The sequence below is a fragment of the Punica granatum genome, chromosome 7, assembly GCF_007655135.1.
Source record: "Punica granatum isolate Tunisia-2019 chromosome 7, ASM765513v2, whole genome shotgun sequence".
Lineage (NCBI taxonomy): Eukaryota > Viridiplantae > Streptophyta > Magnoliopsida > Myrtales > Lythraceae > Punica > Punica granatum.
In genome coordinates, this window is record NC_045133.1 from 6,375,203 (window position 1) to 6,393,168 (window position 17,966).

General features: G+C 34.0%; 2 protein-coding genes across 2 annotated transcripts; both read left to right on the forward strand.

The window, feature by feature from the left end:
* The first annotated feature begins 6,844 nt into the window (after positions 1-6,844).
* Positions 6,845-7,637, forward strand: LOC116215286 (agamous-like MADS-box protein AGL80). Its single transcript, XM_031550931.1, has one exon. It carries the CDS (start codon positions 6,848-6,850, stop codon positions 7,532-7,534), a length of 687 nt encoding a protein of 228 aa, XP_031406791.1. The 5' UTR covers positions 6,845-6,847; the 3' UTR covers positions 7,535-7,637.
* Positions 7,638-15,780: 8,143 nt separating this feature from the next.
* On the forward strand, positions 15,781-16,787 carry LOC116215285 (adenylate isopentenyltransferase 5, chloroplastic-like). Its single transcript, XM_031550930.1, has one exon. The coding sequence runs from the start codon at positions 15,787-15,789 to the stop codon at positions 16,741-16,743; it is 957 nt and encodes a 318-aa protein (XP_031406790.1). The 5' UTR covers positions 15,781-15,786; the 3' UTR covers positions 16,744-16,787.
* Positions 16,788-17,966: the final 1,179 nt, after the last annotated feature.

Below are 17,966 nucleotides of genomic sequence, written 5' to 3' on the forward strand. Positions count from 1 at the left end.
TGATGTTCCATCTAAGAGATATGTCCAATACGAAGGGTTCTGACTCTTCGATAGTGTCCATTGAGTGCATATAAATAGAGACGCTATAGTGCTCAAAATTATGAAAAAGAAAATTCCAGAAATCAGAGTGAGATTTAGGGAATTCCTCGATTTTGCTAGTTGAAGGAATTCATAAGGTTTCGTTGTATCCCGGGAGGACCTTTACCTTAACCCTCTAGCAACTTTGTGTGGGAACAAATAGTTCTCTTTGGAAAGCGTCATTCGTGCATTGAATCCTATCGTGTTAACCCCACATCGCCTTCGGATCGATCGTCTCCACCCATTTCCCCATCAGACTGTACTTACCAAAATGAAACCTTGAATTAAAGAGTCATCAATGCTACCAATGAAGACTCATAAGAACATTGGTGCGTTTGGTTTCGGAGTTAAAGTAACTTTGATTTTGATTGTGGAAAACGACAAATGAGATGAGATTATAAATTTGACTTGGGAAACGTGTGTTTTTTTTTATGTAGTGTGTTGAGTTAAAGTTAAAGTTAAAATTTTTTACTTAGGAAATGTGTATTTTTGTTGTGTAGTGTGTTGAGTTAAAGTTAAAGTTAAAATTTTTATGATTTTAACTCTGAAACCAAATAGAGTTTAATCTTTTAGGAGAAAATTTCTTAGATGATCTTACCTCAAATGACATGGTGAGGAAGAACCAATATGAATTATTTAATGAAGAATAATTATGACAATTATCCGAGCGACTTGTATCAAGTCCCTAATTTCATGTATTTTCATTGATGTTTCATCACATCACATGATGAGGTAAGATCACCTAATAACTTCTCACAGTGCTCAAAATGAGAAACAAATAATGATGTGGTAGAAGACCTGGCAAGTCGGTACCTGAAGAAAAATAGGTTCTGACGACCCTATTTCGAAGGAAACGGCCTCCGGAGCAAAACTCACCGTTTTGACGTGATTTTTCAATATTTAAGGCAAATTCTATCGTTTAGGGCTTCAAACAGGCAATTTTTGTTAATTAGGGTGTTTTTACAATTTTAGAAAATTTTAGTTCTTTTTATGCAATTTAGGTTTTCCTAAAGGGGTATTTACCTAAAATGGCCTATGGTTTGCCCGTTTTGTCAAATCTATCCTATGCTTTTTTTTTGTCAAATCTATTCCATGGTTTACTTTTTGCATCAAATCTATCCCGGCGTTATCTTTTCCGTCAACATCTAACGGTGTGCTGACGTGGCGCCTACGTGGCAAGTGTGGCCCACTATCTCTCCATGTGCCACGTCAGCACGACCATTAGATGTTGACGGAAAAGATAACGCCGGGATAGATTTGATACAAAAAGTAAACCATGGGATAGATTTAACAAAAAAAAAGCATGTGATAGATTTGACAAAACAGACAAACCATGGACCATTTTAGGTAAAAACCCCTTTCCTAAACCCTATTTAAGAAACGTGTAAGCCCTAGGGTTGAAGCAGTTGTCTTTTTTCATCAGTGAATAAAATCAAGCACTTTGGTGGAATCCTTGGAGAGGGAGGAATGGCTCAAGAACCTTATGGAGCCGCCAGAGCCAGTACCACTGCCGTTGGAGAATGGCATAAACCCTAGTAGTCCTATGTGGTCAAACCCCTTTCTCCTTTGAGGAGAAGGATCTATCATACTCAGTTTATTAAATAAGAATCTTCAAAGCATATACATATGTCAGGATTACTCTATGAGTCTCTCGAATCATAATTTAATAAATTAATAGTTTCCTATTAAATTAGACTCATGAACATCTTTTATAACCGAAACGGTAGAGAGGTTCATATCAAATCCAACTATCTAGACTCTAGAGAACCTAGCTGGCTGGTTAACTTTGATATGAGATTTGCTTGGTAGTACCAAGATCGAGTGTGTGCAATTTATGAGTTTTTGGGGTGATATATGTCTGTTAGCGTCTCAGGGGTGTGATGTGATCTTCTCCTTTTGACTTTGCGTCTAATGTACCTTTTGCTTTATAAGAAAAACTAGAAATATATCCCGTCTGTAATATTTTTCTCATGAGATCTAATTAAGTGGAGCTCTCACACCTTAAGTGTCGTAGATAGAATAGACGATCAATCCAGATACATTTTGACAAGAATTTTGTATTTATTTATCATTTTTTTCGAGCTGACATAACCGATCATAACCGTAATAACGAGGAAAGCATGTTCAGATAGTAATAATTGTACAAAAGAAATAAATTAAAATAAAAAATCATCTCTACTAAATAAATTAAAATTTCAAAACGAGAGATGTCATGCAGTGTTTAAAAATTAACATCGTATGCCCAATCTATATAGTGTTCCCCTATCCTTCCATGAAAAAGGATACATAAAAAATTACCTGTATCGAATTGGCCATGATTTTCGGGGGGATAAAGGTGAAGCTTGCCTTCATTGTCCATGATGACCCGTCAAAGAAGGCCACATATATACAACAAGAGAAAGAAGGGCCTTCTCAAGAAGATGAGGGAGCTCAGCGTTCTGAGTGGTGTCCCTATGGGTGTGGTCATCTATAGTGAGCACGAGTCCAAGCCCAAGGTGCGGCTCCCATGCCCTGTCTTGGTGCACCAGGACCGGGAGACCTTTCTTATGCAGAAGGTCACAATGGGTGATCGAGGAGCAGCTGAAGAAGCAGAGAGAGGACAATAGGGAGAGGGAGATTAACAATGCTATGCGTATTCGCATGTTGGACCTGAACAACCTCGAGTCATTGATTGGCCCGACGATGAACCAGATCTGCAAGATGATGGAGAAGCTGAGTGAGGAGGGGCCCAAGGAAGCGATGGAAATGGCAGAAAAAAGGCGTCGGTGGGGGCCAATACTTTGGTTTAGTCCATCTAGCAACAGCAGGCTCGTCATGGACCCCTGGAGCTTGCAGCTCTTCCCTTTGAGGAGGGCATAGATCCGACCGTACTGCACTTTATTTTGTTTATTGAAATTTTAAGGCTTATGATTCATAAAGGAAAAAAAAAAGAAAAAGAAAATTCAAGGCTAATGTGTGTTTAAGTAATAAGTAATTTCATATCGAGTCTACCATCTATAGTGGGTCTAGCTAGTCTGGTATGAGCCTGTGTCTTCGGGTTTTGTTATTTGCTGCCTCTGAGTTTGATGTACCATGCAACACTCTATTTCTGGAGAAATAGATGAAAATTCGGCGGCGGGTGCTTAATTACTTTGAAACTGGGTCCAACCTTGTTCTCGGTCCAGTGCAATCTTGAAAATCATCTTGTTTTCCAACTACGGGAAGGGCTCGATCAATCTGTTCGGACATACCGTCACGTACAGAACATGTACTACGATGGGACTGACTGGGCCGAACCAACATGACAAGGGTGGCCCTGCCCTGTAAGACGACCCAAAGATTGTATCCCATGCCTCGCCTGTTATTACAAACTAAATCAGAAAATTCTAACTACGTTAGACACATGGACGAGCATCCCTTTGATTATCAACTAGTCGACGGCACCAGTACATTGTACGGGAGCTCAACAATAATTTATATAAACGTGGGGCGAGGGAGATTAACTATACGATGCTGGATATTAGCATGTTGGACCTAGACCGCCTTGAGTTGCTGATTGGCCCGACGATGAAGCTGGTTTGTCTGATGCAGGATAAGTTGATCGAGGAGGGGCCCAAGGTGGTGATGGAAGTGGCGCCGGTGGAGGCCGACACTTTGGTTGTGTCCATCCAAATGCAATAGGGACATCATGGACCCATTAGGGCAGGCAGTTCTTCCAGGGCATAGATCTAATCGGTCGTACTGCACGTTGTTTATTGTATTTTTTTTTCGGTGAACTGTTTATTGAAATTTAAATTATAACGTTTATGTCGGTTGGATAATAAGTAGTTTCATGTCGAATCTACTATCTGTAGTGAGTCGAGGTAGTCTTATATGAGTCAGTGTCTTAGGGTTGTGACTATTTTTTTGGGTGTGAACCATGTTATCTCGAAACCAATTGGGCCATGATTAATCCAGTGCCCGGTCGGTCCATTAAGAGGTAATTGTCTTATAGCATGAATTTTCTATATTCACAAAAACTTGAACCTGAAATCTTATTTCAGCGAAATAAACGTCGAACCGTTTGAACCAATCCATATTGATAGGGTTGTGATTATTTCATTTGCTGCCTTCGAGTACATTTGATGTTCCTTGTTTCTGTAAGAGTGATATTAGTGTAAATTTCATATTTTTATCAGAACCATGCAACATTTTATTTCTGGATAAATATATTAAAATTCATAGGAATATTCTAAATAATCACTTAAAAGAGAAATAAAAATAGTAAATAACATAGAAAAAAAAACTAAACAGAAACAACCTAAAAACTAACTAAAACACAACTAATTTCAGGACCTAACATTTATTTATCGTCCAAAGAGTGCATAGATTAACACGATTCTTTCGAGTTATCAGGTCATGCATTCTTCTGAGTTTACCGACGACTTCATAATGTTAGGCAATGATATTGGGTCCGTACTTGTTCTCAGTTCGATTGCATCTCGAAAATCATCTCTTTTTGAACGACAGGAGGGACTCGATCAATTGGTCGGGCCATATAAAATAATACATTTTGGTGGGGACTAAATTGGCCCGAACCAACATGACAATGGTGGCCTATCTTGTATGACCTAAAGATCGAGTCCCATGCCTGGCCTGTCAATTAAAAAATTAAATCAGAAAGATCGATAAACCCTACATGCATCAGCGAAGATGATATGAACCACTGTCCATCCCCCAGTCCCACCGTCCCACTGATTATCAACTTGTCGATGGCACGAGTATTGCGAGGGAGCTTAGCCGATAATATATATACTCTAAGATTTATTTATTTATTTCCGCCGTGCACCATATGGTATGGTAGCCCAAAGGACTATGACTAATCCAGACTCGAGCTTGACTGACCCTTTAATGGTTTTCCAGTTGTCGATTTTCTTTTTTCACAAACTTACGCCCGAAATTACACGGAATTGGTAGGTGCTAAAACACTTGATCTAATCCACTTTGATCAAACTTGTTTGACTTATTAATAATGCCGGCATATATCCTCTCATATATAATTATTAATGTATATAAATAGTGAAGATTTTCATTTGGACTATTTGCTTACAATATACTAATCATTTTTTATTCGTGAGTTGCACGGGGATCTTGTATGAAATTTTGCTAAACCTTTACATTCATGTAAGATTACAATCCATAAGTTTTTTTTATTGTAATTATAATTTTCAATTTCAGATAAATAGTTTCCAAAGATCAATTTTATTTGCTATACTAAATTTTTATGATAAACTTTAAATCTGTAAGGGTTTTGTTATGTCGTTTTTGATTAATTACTATCTTAATAATTTTCTTTATAAGTTTTAGTCAAATTGTAAACTGTAAGGTCAACCTATCAGTGCAAAATATTTTCTTTAATCAAATAGCTTCTTTTTAACGAGGATTCATTATAAAAAAAGAACCTTATTTTATTTGTTAATATTACGATAAGCAAAAGTACTTGTATGAGCAGATGTGCAAGGGGCATTAATTTTTTTTCTTAATTTCAAAATTAAGGATAATCTATAGTACTCCAAAAAAAAGACTTTAAATTAATAGTTCAACTTACAATTGTTAAAGTTTTATCAAATTAGTTTGAATTTATTCATTTATAGTTTATATTTCTAATTTCAACTATTCAACCGTATGAAATAAGTGAAATTACTTATATAAACAGATTGTGTAATTGAGTGACAATAATTTTATTCAGTCTCTTATGCTATTAATTTTAAAATTTAAGAGTAAGTTACATTAATTTAAATTCACCAAAAAGATAAGTCATTTAAACGAACTAAATGTTCGTATCTCGTTAAATATTTATAGTATTTCTTTCTGACAGAAAATTGTCTGTCAGAAAAAAAGACGAAATATGTCGCATAGAGATTTGAATCAAAATAGAGTTTGCGACTTTCGTGGTAAGACAAAATAGTATGTCATAGATTTGAGGAAATTTAGAGTATTGTGACTTTATGTATCATTTTCCTAGATTTTTGTACCATACATTACTAACGTTTGAGTGAAAACATTGCGCTATAAGTAAGCCAAATCAAGTTAGATGTATTAAATTTAGAAAATGATTTAGAGCTTAACTTTTCCTTTAATTTGTTTTTGAAGAAGAAAGATGATAATGATGATATTATGTACGCAGATTTATGGCATGTACAGAATAGTAGTGTGTAATATTTCTACTTGAGACTATTCCAGGTTTCTACTTGAGACTATTTCTACTTGAGAATAATATTTCTAGATCTAATCGTCATACGTAGGACCTTTAATCCTTAACGTTTGTTTCTCTGTTGCCTATCCCTTATTAGAGCTATGGGCTTCCGGTGCACCGAATAAAGCCAATTGCCGCAACCAGGTAAAGAAGCTCAGGTGCTGCCGTGGTCCAAAAAGTTCATTTCATTCCATCCGCGCATACTCTTGAAATTAACTATGCTATAACCTACAAAACCCCGTGTTCTTTTATTACCCTGACTTAATTACCCAAAAGAAATTAAAACAGAAAAATAGTGGTCCAACTGTGACTGTTCTTACCAAAATGAAACCTTGAATTAAAAGTGTCATCAATGCCTCCAACGAGGACTCATAAAAACAGCAATCTTCTAGATACTGTATTAGTGGTTATCTTCAAAAAATTGAGGAAAAAAATAAATAAATTAGTACCGATTCTAACTTCAACGATCTACATATATATGTGTGCACCCGTGAACCACACTCCATCCTTGCATAGAACATATCACATATAAAGAAAATATTTATCTCATTAGACATGAGAAAGAAGGTGAAGCTTGCTTTCATCGCCCATGACTCCACAAGGAGGGCCACATTCACCAAGAGGAAGAAGAGCCTTCTCAAGAAAGTGAATGAGCTCAGCATTCTGTGTGCTGTCCCGGCTTGTGCCATTGTCTATGGTGAGAACGAGTCCAAGCCGGAACTATGGCCCAATTCCCCCATGTCGGTGCACCAGGTGATCTCTAAGTTCCAGGAGATGCCGCTCATGGAGCAAAGTAAGAAGAAGTTGAACCAGGAGAGCTTCCTCCGGCAGAGGATAGCAAAAACCGAGGAACAACTGAAGAAGATGAGGAACGACAATAGGGAGAGGGAGATGACCAACATTCTGTACTGTGGCGTGGACGGGATGCTGGCACCTGGGTGGCTTGACGGCCTCAGCTTGCAGGACTTGAACGACCTCAATCTGGTGATCAATAAGACGCTGAATGAGATTGATGAGAAGCAGGAGATGCTTGGTGAGCCAGGGTCAATGAAGAAAGTAACTGCGGAAGCTACAGAGAAAGCGACTGAGGAGGCGGTGCCGGTGGATCCCAACAACATGGAGCCCATGCAGGGGGAGGAGTGGCTCAAGAACCTCATGGAGCCGCTGGAGCCAGCAATATGGCCCCTTGAGGATAGCATAAACCCTAGCAGTCCTATGTGGTTGAACCCCTTTCTACCATGAGGAGAAGGAACAATTATATTGCGCTCTATTAGGTATGAATAAAAAGAGCGCATATATATATACATATATATATATATATATAGTGGACGATCTATAATCAGTCTCTCGAGTCCCTAGTCGAAGGTAATACAGAGTTTCATATTGGATCAAATTATTTAGCGAACCTCGCTAATTAGTTGGTTTCAGTATGAGATTTGCCTGACAAAAAAAAAAAAATATATATATATATATATATATATATATATATATGCGTGTGTGTATTTTTGTTGGTGTCTCTAAGTGGGCGTGATTTCATTCTCTCCTTACTTTGAGTGTTTAATGTAGTCTTTGCACTAAAAGTAATATTACCGTGATCTTGGTTCTGGAAGAGCGACGAGAAATTACAAAAGAAAAATTATTAGATACCCAGTCACAACCTTAATAATGAGGATAACTAATTTAGTTGTTAAGAATTGCACAATCGACATGAGATGATATACCTCCATGATAGATTTTGCAATGACAGACTCATTTAACTAGTCATGCGTTACATAATCAATTAAAAGAATATGTCATGATTAGCGCCAACCTTGTTCTGTATACATATGTGCTTGGCAGATCAAACTGTTAGTTTCATACATTCATTAGAGTTGATACATAATGAACACCTAGTAGTTGTTCAACGCAGACTTCGTTATTTACCAAAAAAAAAAATAAAAAATAAAAAATAAAAAATAAAAAAGAAAGTTGGTACGACATTGATGATTTTATGACCGAAAAAAGGACATTCAGGGGGCGTTTGGTTTCAGAGTTAAAGTAACTTTGATTTTGATTTTGATTTTGATTGTGGAAAAAGACAAATGAGATGGTATTATAAATTTGACTTGGGAAACGTGTGTTTTTGTTGTGTAATGGGTAGAGTTAAAATCAAAATCATGATTCTAAAATCATTTCATCAAACCAAACAAGCCCTGATGATTTGATAAAAGAATAGGTAGATTCCTACTGAAAAAAAGAATAGGTAGATCTGTGATTTTTCATGTGCAATTCCAGATAAATATATAAAGTAATGTAATTAATTGCCATTATGCCAAGTAATGCTCAATCAATTAACAAGTATCAATTAAGCGCACACGAAAAAAAAAGTATCAATTAGCGTGTCATACTTTTCGAAAGTTCATATTATGCACAGATGTTCTTATTTAATTATGTGTTTTTTGGTTATAAGGGATTGCTGAGGGGGCACCAAAAGTCTCGCGCACGAAAATCATAGGACTTCCTCCTAGATTCCAGTTAATGCCCATTTACTAATTTGTATGATGAAATTTATGTCATCTTCTTCTTCGTAAGAGCAATGAGAAATTCAAATACAAAAAGTATAAGGGTGCATTTGGTTTTAGAATTAAAATAACTTTGATTTTGATCGTGGAAAATGACAAATGTTGTGTAATGTGTTGAGGTAAAATTAAAATTAAAATTTTTTACTTGTAAAATATGTATTTTTGTTGTATAGTGTGTTGAGTTAAAATTAAAGTTCAAATTTTTTACTTGTAAAATGTGTATTTTTGTTGTATAGTATATTTTTGGTTTGAGGATGAAATTTTAGAATCACAATTCTAACTTAATTCTACCAACAACAAAACAAAATAACTCATACAAATTCAAAGAGTGGACCCCATTTATATCACTTTTTTTCCACAACAAAACAAAATAATTCATATAAAGTCAAAAGGTGGGTCCCATTTATATCACTTTTTTTCAAAATCAAAATCTAATTTTAAAATCCTACTATAAAACCAAACGCAGCAAAATTTTTTGTGATTTTAACTCTAAAAACAAACGGGCCTTAAGATACCCAATGAGAACCTTAATAACAAGGATAACTAATTTAGATGTTAATACAAGAGTAAATGACATGCAACGACATACTTGCATGATAGATTTCGCAACAACTGACCCATTTGATTAGTCATGAGTTACAGAATCTATTAAGAAAATACGTTATGATTAACGCTGACTTTGTACCATATGCATATGTGCTTATTGGTAGATCAACTTTACTTTCATTCATTCATGAAGTTGATTAAAATTTTTTCAACTGTAACAGTTAAATTTTCTTTTTCTATCCTTTTTTATTTTGTTAGCGGAAGAAAGACATCGATGATAAAATAAAAAAATACGTAGATTTGTGAATTGCCATATGCAAATCTAGATAAATATAATTAAAGTAATGCAATTAATTGCCACTATGCTAAGTAATGCTAAATAAATTAAGTCTCAATTAAGAGTGTTTTTCATACTTTTGGAAAGTTCATAAATATATATGCTATATTATGTACAAATAATGTCACTTTTAATTATGAATTTTCGGTTATAAGGAATGTTGTGGGCCTAATAGGGATAGGGAAAAAAAGAGGGCACCGAAAATCCCGCTTATCAGAATCAAATATAGGACTTATTTGCTGGATTCACTTAGTTTGCAATTATACTAATTTGGATAATGAAGTTTACGTCATCTTCTTCTTACTAAGAGCACATCATTCTTACCACAAGAGACGTAATTAAGAATCTACTATTGATGTGCATTAGATCGTAAGTATCGCTTGATATAATTTCAATAGAAGGGTGATTCGAAAATTAGATTCTAAATATAAATTTAAATTCGAAAATTAAAAACTACGAAAGTTAATATTAGGAAGATTTCTGCCGATTGGAAAATATTAAAAGCGAATTCTAAATATAAAAGACCACTTAGAAAATCAATAATATTAAAATAAACTTAAAACTGAATGAAATCTTATAAAGAAAACAGAATGACAACAATAGCTTCCAAATGTGGTGGCTTCTACCTTCCTGAATTTATCCAATTGGTTCCCCCTTTAGGCTTTCTCTCCTACTCTCTGCATGCCCTTCTCCCTTTCCACCAAAAAGAGAGGAAACGTGTGATAATGATCAGTGGACAGAGGACGAACCTGAGAGGGTATCGAGTAGAGAGCAAGGGAGAAAAGAAGATATATAATTTCAGGAAGGTTCGCAGCCAGCGGACAATGGCATTTTTAACTCTAACTTTTCATTTATTTTATTTTATTTATAAAATTTTAACTTTTTTGAAGTTTGCCTCTTATCTTTTAAGTTAATTTCATTGATAAATACGTAGTTTGCGCAAGTTTTTGCATTTAGCACATGTTTTATATAATTACATAAAGAGACATACGGTTTAAATTTCATCTCTAATCTAGCATATCCGTTAATGATCATCCAAGAACTCCATTGAATGCTGATGCAGTGATATTTACCATATCCGTTAATGACCATCCAAGAACTCCGTTAAATGCTGATGCAGTGATATATGGGCCCCGACTCTGCAAACCACATGCTTTTTCTTTGATAGTTACCCAAAATTATTTTCTTCCAAAACATGGGAGGTAAAAAAGGAGAATACAGACGTGAAAATTGGCCTACTAATAGATTAATTCACAAACTATTACATATCCTTGTGACAGAAGAAGGAAAAAAGATAATCGAAAGGAGTGGTGTATTGAAGCATAGACATTCTTGTAATATATACATACATATACATATATATATATATATATAAACTAAGTTTCGAACCTAATTGTCACCTCGTCACATAATAAAAAACAAAAAAAATGAGCTTAGAGTCAAATTTTCACACTGCCATATCATCAACATAAAAGGAACATTTTATATTTTATTTAAATTAATTATGTAGTAAATATATAGATTTTATATACAAGTCACAATGAAAAATATACAAGAAAATAAAATATGACATAAGGCACATTACAATATATACAAGAAAAAAAAATATACAATAGAATATATTGATTATATATGCATCACCCAATATTTATATTATATATATAACAAAATATAATTCAATAAAAACTTTATAATAATTTGCATTGCCATATATATAGCTTAACATTGACTGGTGCGTAATCATGACTAATTTACGTGAATAAAATAAAAATTGATATAATAATATATTTAGCTCTTTTTGGCCATAAGAAGCTTCCATACCCCGTGTTACGTGCGGCTATTTTTTTAGGTTAATTATCATTACTTTTTTATAATTTTCAAACATATATAGATTTTTTTATATAGATAAATGAGATTTTTTATTAGTTAAATTTTAATAAATAGTATTAGTAATAAAAAAGATTGTGTAAAAGTCAATCTTAATGTGTGGCAAAAAAGAAACAGAAGGAGCATAATGATATATATATATATATATATATATATATATATATAAAAAGAAAAAAAGGAACAACATGAAGATATAGTATATATATATATATATGATGTAGTTGCTGCACCAAAGTGTATATATATTGCATATATATAGTTGCCGCACCATATTAAATATATATAGATTATAATGGTTAGTGTATATAGATTATATATATATATATATGTATAGATGAAATATATATATATATATATATGAATATATTGAATATATAGTTCTTGTTTTCTGATAATTTAACATCTGTGTATTTATAGCCTCCTGTCTGGCCGAATATCTTTTAAAGGAGAACAATATTTTATATATAATTTAAACATATGTTTTCCCTTCTTCCTAAATTTTTTCTTTTCTTGTTGAATTTTTATCTGTTGAATGAATTTTTTAATTATAAATTTGAAATTGATTGTTTCGATATTGATCGTTTTCGCAGGATTATAGTTCCATTATGATCGTCGCTTTAGAAACTATAAGACTTTTCTTATTTGTATGTCTTATATATTTCTTTTTATTCTTATTTCATAATTTAATGAAAATCGTTTCTCCATAAATTTCGAGTTCGGTGGCTCTATTTGTTTATTATTATTCTTTGATTGAGTTTTGATTCATAGAATGAATTTTTCAATGTAAATTTTAAAATAATTGCTTCGATATTGATTGTTTAAGTAATCTTCTCAAAAATTTTCTTTTTCTTTGTTGATATTTGATTTGTTGAATTAATATTTTAAATGTAAATTCAAAATTTATTATTCAATATTAATTATTTTGACATGATCTCTATTTCAATTCCATTACAGATGTCACCTCAGTAAGACTTTTTTAATTTATATATATTGGATATTTCTTTTTTATTCTTATTTCAGAATTTAATGGAAATCTTTTCTTCATGACCTTTGGGTTCAATAACTTTATTTATTTATTCTTATTCATTGGTTGAATTTTTATTTTTAGAATAAAATTTTTAATAATTTTCCAAACTAATTATTATGGGTGGTGCTTTAGTAATTGAAAATCCTTCAATATTTCTTTATTATTATTATTTTATAATTCAATTGAGATCTTTCTTTCATCAAGTTTGAATTTAATATTTTAATTAATTTATTTATTTTTATAAAGTTTGATTTGAGTAGTCATAACAATGATAGTAAAAGCCCGTTTGGTATTATGGTTGATTTTTAAAATTTTAACTCTAATTTTAACTTTACTCACTACAAAACAAAAGCCAACAATATAATTATTACTTTTTTCCTTTTCTTCAATTTTTTTAACCATTCAAATCAATTTTTAATACTAAATTCTACAAACTATTCATTACTTTTTCACACTTTTTCTCATAATTCGACAACACAATCATTACAATCCAATTAAAATTAAAACTCAACTCTACTTAATTCTAAAACCAAACACACTATAAATTTATTTCTATAGTTTTAGATTCTTATTCATCAATTCCTAATTTTACATAAAACTCAATAATATATATACATATTTATGAAATTTTACATTATTTAATCATACGAATAAGTATTGATATTTCGAGATTTCTATCTTTAACTTTTGTAATAATCGTCCCTGCAACGCACGGGTCTTTATCTAATTTATATTTATTTGTACTACTTATATAGCATAAAATATATTGGTGTTCTAACTTTCATTTTCCGAAATTATCCTCACTATAATTTATTTCAATATTATAGCCATTAGATCGAAACAGAGTCTAATAATTTCATCTCCCAATGTTTCTCTCATCCCACTTCATTTACTACATTAACTAGACTTTTAGGGTTTTAGATCTAAAAATAGTTAATAATTTCATCCGTTAATATTTCTTTCTCTCCCTCTCTATTACGTTCACCCGGGCAGCCCCAAAGCGATAATCAACTATAGCCTTGGGCTTATTAGGTCTCATAATTTTGTGACCATTAAATTAATAGTATCATAACTATAATTTCTATGATTATTATAGATATTATATTACCCCATTAAATTAAGGCCCAAACATACAATTTACCTAAATTAATCCCTAAAATCTCATTCTCCCCCATTTTATTAATTACTCAGCTATGCTCTACTTATTTAGTTACAACGACTATTTTTTACCATCAACAACCCCAAATTAAATAAAATTTATATTAATCATATTATATAAAATAAAAGTATTGTATTCTCGATATGATAAAAGCCGCATATTAAAACTTGGCATTGAGCTCCCAACTCTCTTGGGCTGCCTATGGCATCACGTTTTTTTTTTTTTTTAAATTTATAAGAAAAATTATTTAATAAATATATATTCAATTTATTAGAAACTCAATCTACATTCAACTCACTTTGAAGGAAAAAGAGAATTATGAACATAGAAGAGATGAAGAAATAGAAGAGTGGGATAAATTGTATGAGAAAGGTAAGATGGCAGATACATTGAGATATGAAATTATTAAACGATTTTAAAATCAAATGATTATTACGTTTTAAATAAATTGGAATAAGAATAATTTTGAAAAAATGAAAATCAAAACACCAATGTCTCCTCCTATACAAGTAGTACAAATAGATATAAATATATATCGCAAGAATGTCTATGCTACAATACACGACTCCTTTGACTTTTTTTTTTTGGCTTCTTCTATCAAATATGAATTGTGTAATCTATTAGCAAGCCAATGTTCACTCTTATATTCTCTGTTTTCTCCAGTGTTTTGGATGAATATAATTAGGGCTCGCAAATTGCCACATTAGCATTTAACGAGTCTTTGGATTGCTATTGACGAACGTGCTAGATTTGAGACGAAATTTAAACCATATGCCTCTTGATGTAATTATATAAGACGTGTACTAAAGATGGAAATTTGGGCAAACAATGTACCTATCCATGAAGTTACTTTTTTTTTCCTTCTTTCCAAATTTTCTACCATTTTATGAGTAGTTAGAAATGTCAGAAGTGCTCTATATTTTTATTTTGAAATTTTATTATATTTATGTCAAATTCTATTTTATTTTTGAATTATATTTTAATTTTTTGAATACCATTTTGTTTTTATTTTTCACATTCTCTGAATTTTATGTTAGCTGTTTTTTGTTCTTATAAGTTTTTGAATTTTTTATACTTTTACAGATATTCTGTAGCTTTTTATATGCAATGTTTTTAAAAAATTTATGAATGTATCCTTTAATTTTTTTGAATTATCTTACACTTTTCTATGAATTCTTTTGTAAATTTTATTTACTTTTTCTAAAAAATCTCAGTTTTTAATCTTCTTACATCTATGATTTTTTTTAATACAGTTTTCTACATAAATATTCAATTTATTAACTTTTCAAGAACAAAACAAGGAGAGAGTAAGAGGAATTTTATGTGTCTGTACATCTTCTAAGAAAATATAGGGCCCTGTTCAATTAGCTCCTAATTCAAGGGACATGAGATGAGGACATGAATAAAGGATAAATGATGTGCGTCCTAATTAAATAGATTGTTTTCTCGTCTGTATATGGTAAAGAAAATAATCTTTTATATCTTTATAACTATAAAAATGCCATACTTTTTTTAGTGTACAGACCCAAATTCCATATATGTTTTAAATGTATATATATATATATAGTATTAATTTAAATACCATATATTTTTCTGTAGACAAACAAATATACTATATACTTTAAATTGATAGGTATCTCTTAAATTTTTTTCCCTAGAATTTTTATGAAATTCATTCGCGTGTACCTACTACCTGCTTTATTATGCCTTATAAATTGGCAATCACAGGGAGATATCTCCATATACATCTAATCAGTCTCTTCTATCTGTCTCTGATTATCCATTTGCTTCATAAAGCTTCATCAATCATTGAAGCAAAAGCACAGAATTCTCATCAACACGCCGCCATATTTTCCTAGACGATAAAGGTAACCATTGAGTGGTCCATTAACTTCCGGATTTTATCGAGCATACCAAGTTTAACGTATGAAACTTAATGTTTGGTCTTATGTTGTCTGTCAGCATCTCAGGTATAAGATGAATGCTGCCGCTGTGTCAGCTGCCTACATGCCAGTCCAATCTCTCGTGATGAACTTTCAAGGGGAGGCCAAGGCCAGGGACCCTTTCTGTAGGCAGAAAGTCGTGTTCGTGATGGGCGCCACTGGAACCGGGAAATCCCGCCTCGCGATTGATTTGGCCACCAGGTATCCTGCTGAGGTCATCAACTCAGACAAAATGCAGGTCTACAAGGGCCTCGACATCGTCACTAATAAGGTCAAGGAGGAGGAGTGGCGGGGTGTTCCACACCACCTCATGTCGTTCGTGGACCCTGACTCCGACTTCACGGCCACCGACTTTCGGTATCATGCATCCAAGGCCCTGCAGACAATCTACTCGCGGGGCCGGATCCCGATAATAGCTGGCGGATCCAACTCTTTTATTGATGCCCTAGTGAACGACGACCCAGAGTTCCGGCTGATGCATGACTGTTGCTTCCTCTGGGTCGACGTTTCCTGGCCCGTGCTCCAGTCTTTCCTGTCCGAACGGGTTGACCAGATGGTGAGGGAAGGGTTGGTTGAAGAGGTGAGGAGCCTGTACAGCCCCGAGGGTGATTACAACAGGGGAAATAGGCGATCAATTGGGGTCCCTGAGATGGACCAGTACTTCCGAGCTGAGGCCACTGCTGACGATCAGACCCGCAAGAGGCTTCTGGAGGCATGCATTGCCAAGATCAAGGAGAACACTAGCATTTTGACCCAACGGCAGCTCCAAAAGATTCACCGGCTCAACAGCTTGTGGAACTGGAGTATTCATCGGATCGATGCCACAGAGGTTTTTTCGAAACGGGGGAAACTGGAGGCTGATGAGGCATGGAAGAGGCTTATTGGGGGGCCGAGTGCCGTGATCGTCGGCAATTTCCTGTTCAATGAGCAATCCGCGGGCATTCCAATATTGCCTACTACAAGAAATATCCAAAGTACTGAGGGTCAGTAACCGTTAGAAAATCGTTCAAAAAGGCCCTTTTGGAGGGAATTATTTCCCTCCAAAAAACCGCCCACTGAAATATTTCCTAGGAGTTTGCTGGGGAATTTTAGGGTTTTAATTTTTTAGATGAATAATTGTAATGAACTGGACTGAATGAAAAATGGATGGGTAGCAGAGGACGGTGAAGAGGAAGGAGAAGAAGGATTTACGCAAGAATGTAGAGAGAAAGAGAGAGAGAGAGATGAAGCAATTTCCTATATTTTTCATAGCACACCATGATATTTCTACATCAATAGCTTTATCCATGGATCTGATGACCACTCCAGCTCATATTCCCCCCGTGTAACTAACCAAGTTAGGAGAATTAAAAGTATGCCCATGTGTTTCTACTTTTTTTCCACTCTCGCTCACGTCACTATTTTATTACACTTTGCCCTTTTACTTCTAATCCATGACATTCCCTCCCCTTCAGGACCCTTGTCGACAAGGCTGAACTGAGGAAAACGCAACCTCAATTCATCTGCATATTCCCAAGTAGCATCAACTGGAGAGGTATTAGACCAATGCACAAGCAACTGTGCCGCAACCTTATTACCCCTTTTCACCATTCTACATTCCAGTATGGCCAGAGGCTGCAAAGGCCTGCCTTCCCACGCATCATTAGATATGGGCAGCTCTGAAGAACAGTTAGTCACGCCTATAGCATTCTTCAGCTGAGACACATGGAAGACTGGATGTACTTGTGCTGAACTTGGTAGTTTAAGTTTGTAGGCCACCTTCCCAATTCTGTCTGCAATCTGATAAGGGCCATAGTACTTAGGAGACAGCTTCTTCGAGCCTCTAGCAGTGACTGTCCCTAGTCTATAAGGCTGCAATTTGAGAAAAACCATATCTCCAAATAGAGAACCCCCTGTCTGATCTCCTTTTATTTGCTCATAGTTTCATCTTGTTCTGAGCTCTCTGGAGATGGTGTTTGAGGGTCTATAACATACCTTTTCTATCCCTCATATACGTATCAACTGCTGCAACTACAGAATCACGAAGGAAGTATAACATGTGCAGTGGGGGCTAAAATCCATACAAGCTTTCAAAAGCGGTCAATCCAGTGGAACTATGGTACGTGGTGTTATAACACCATTTTGCCAGTAGAAGCCATTTGGCCCAAGAAGCAGGTTTGTCTCCAATCATGCATCTCAAGTAAGTTTCTAAGCACTTGTTGATGATCTCGGATT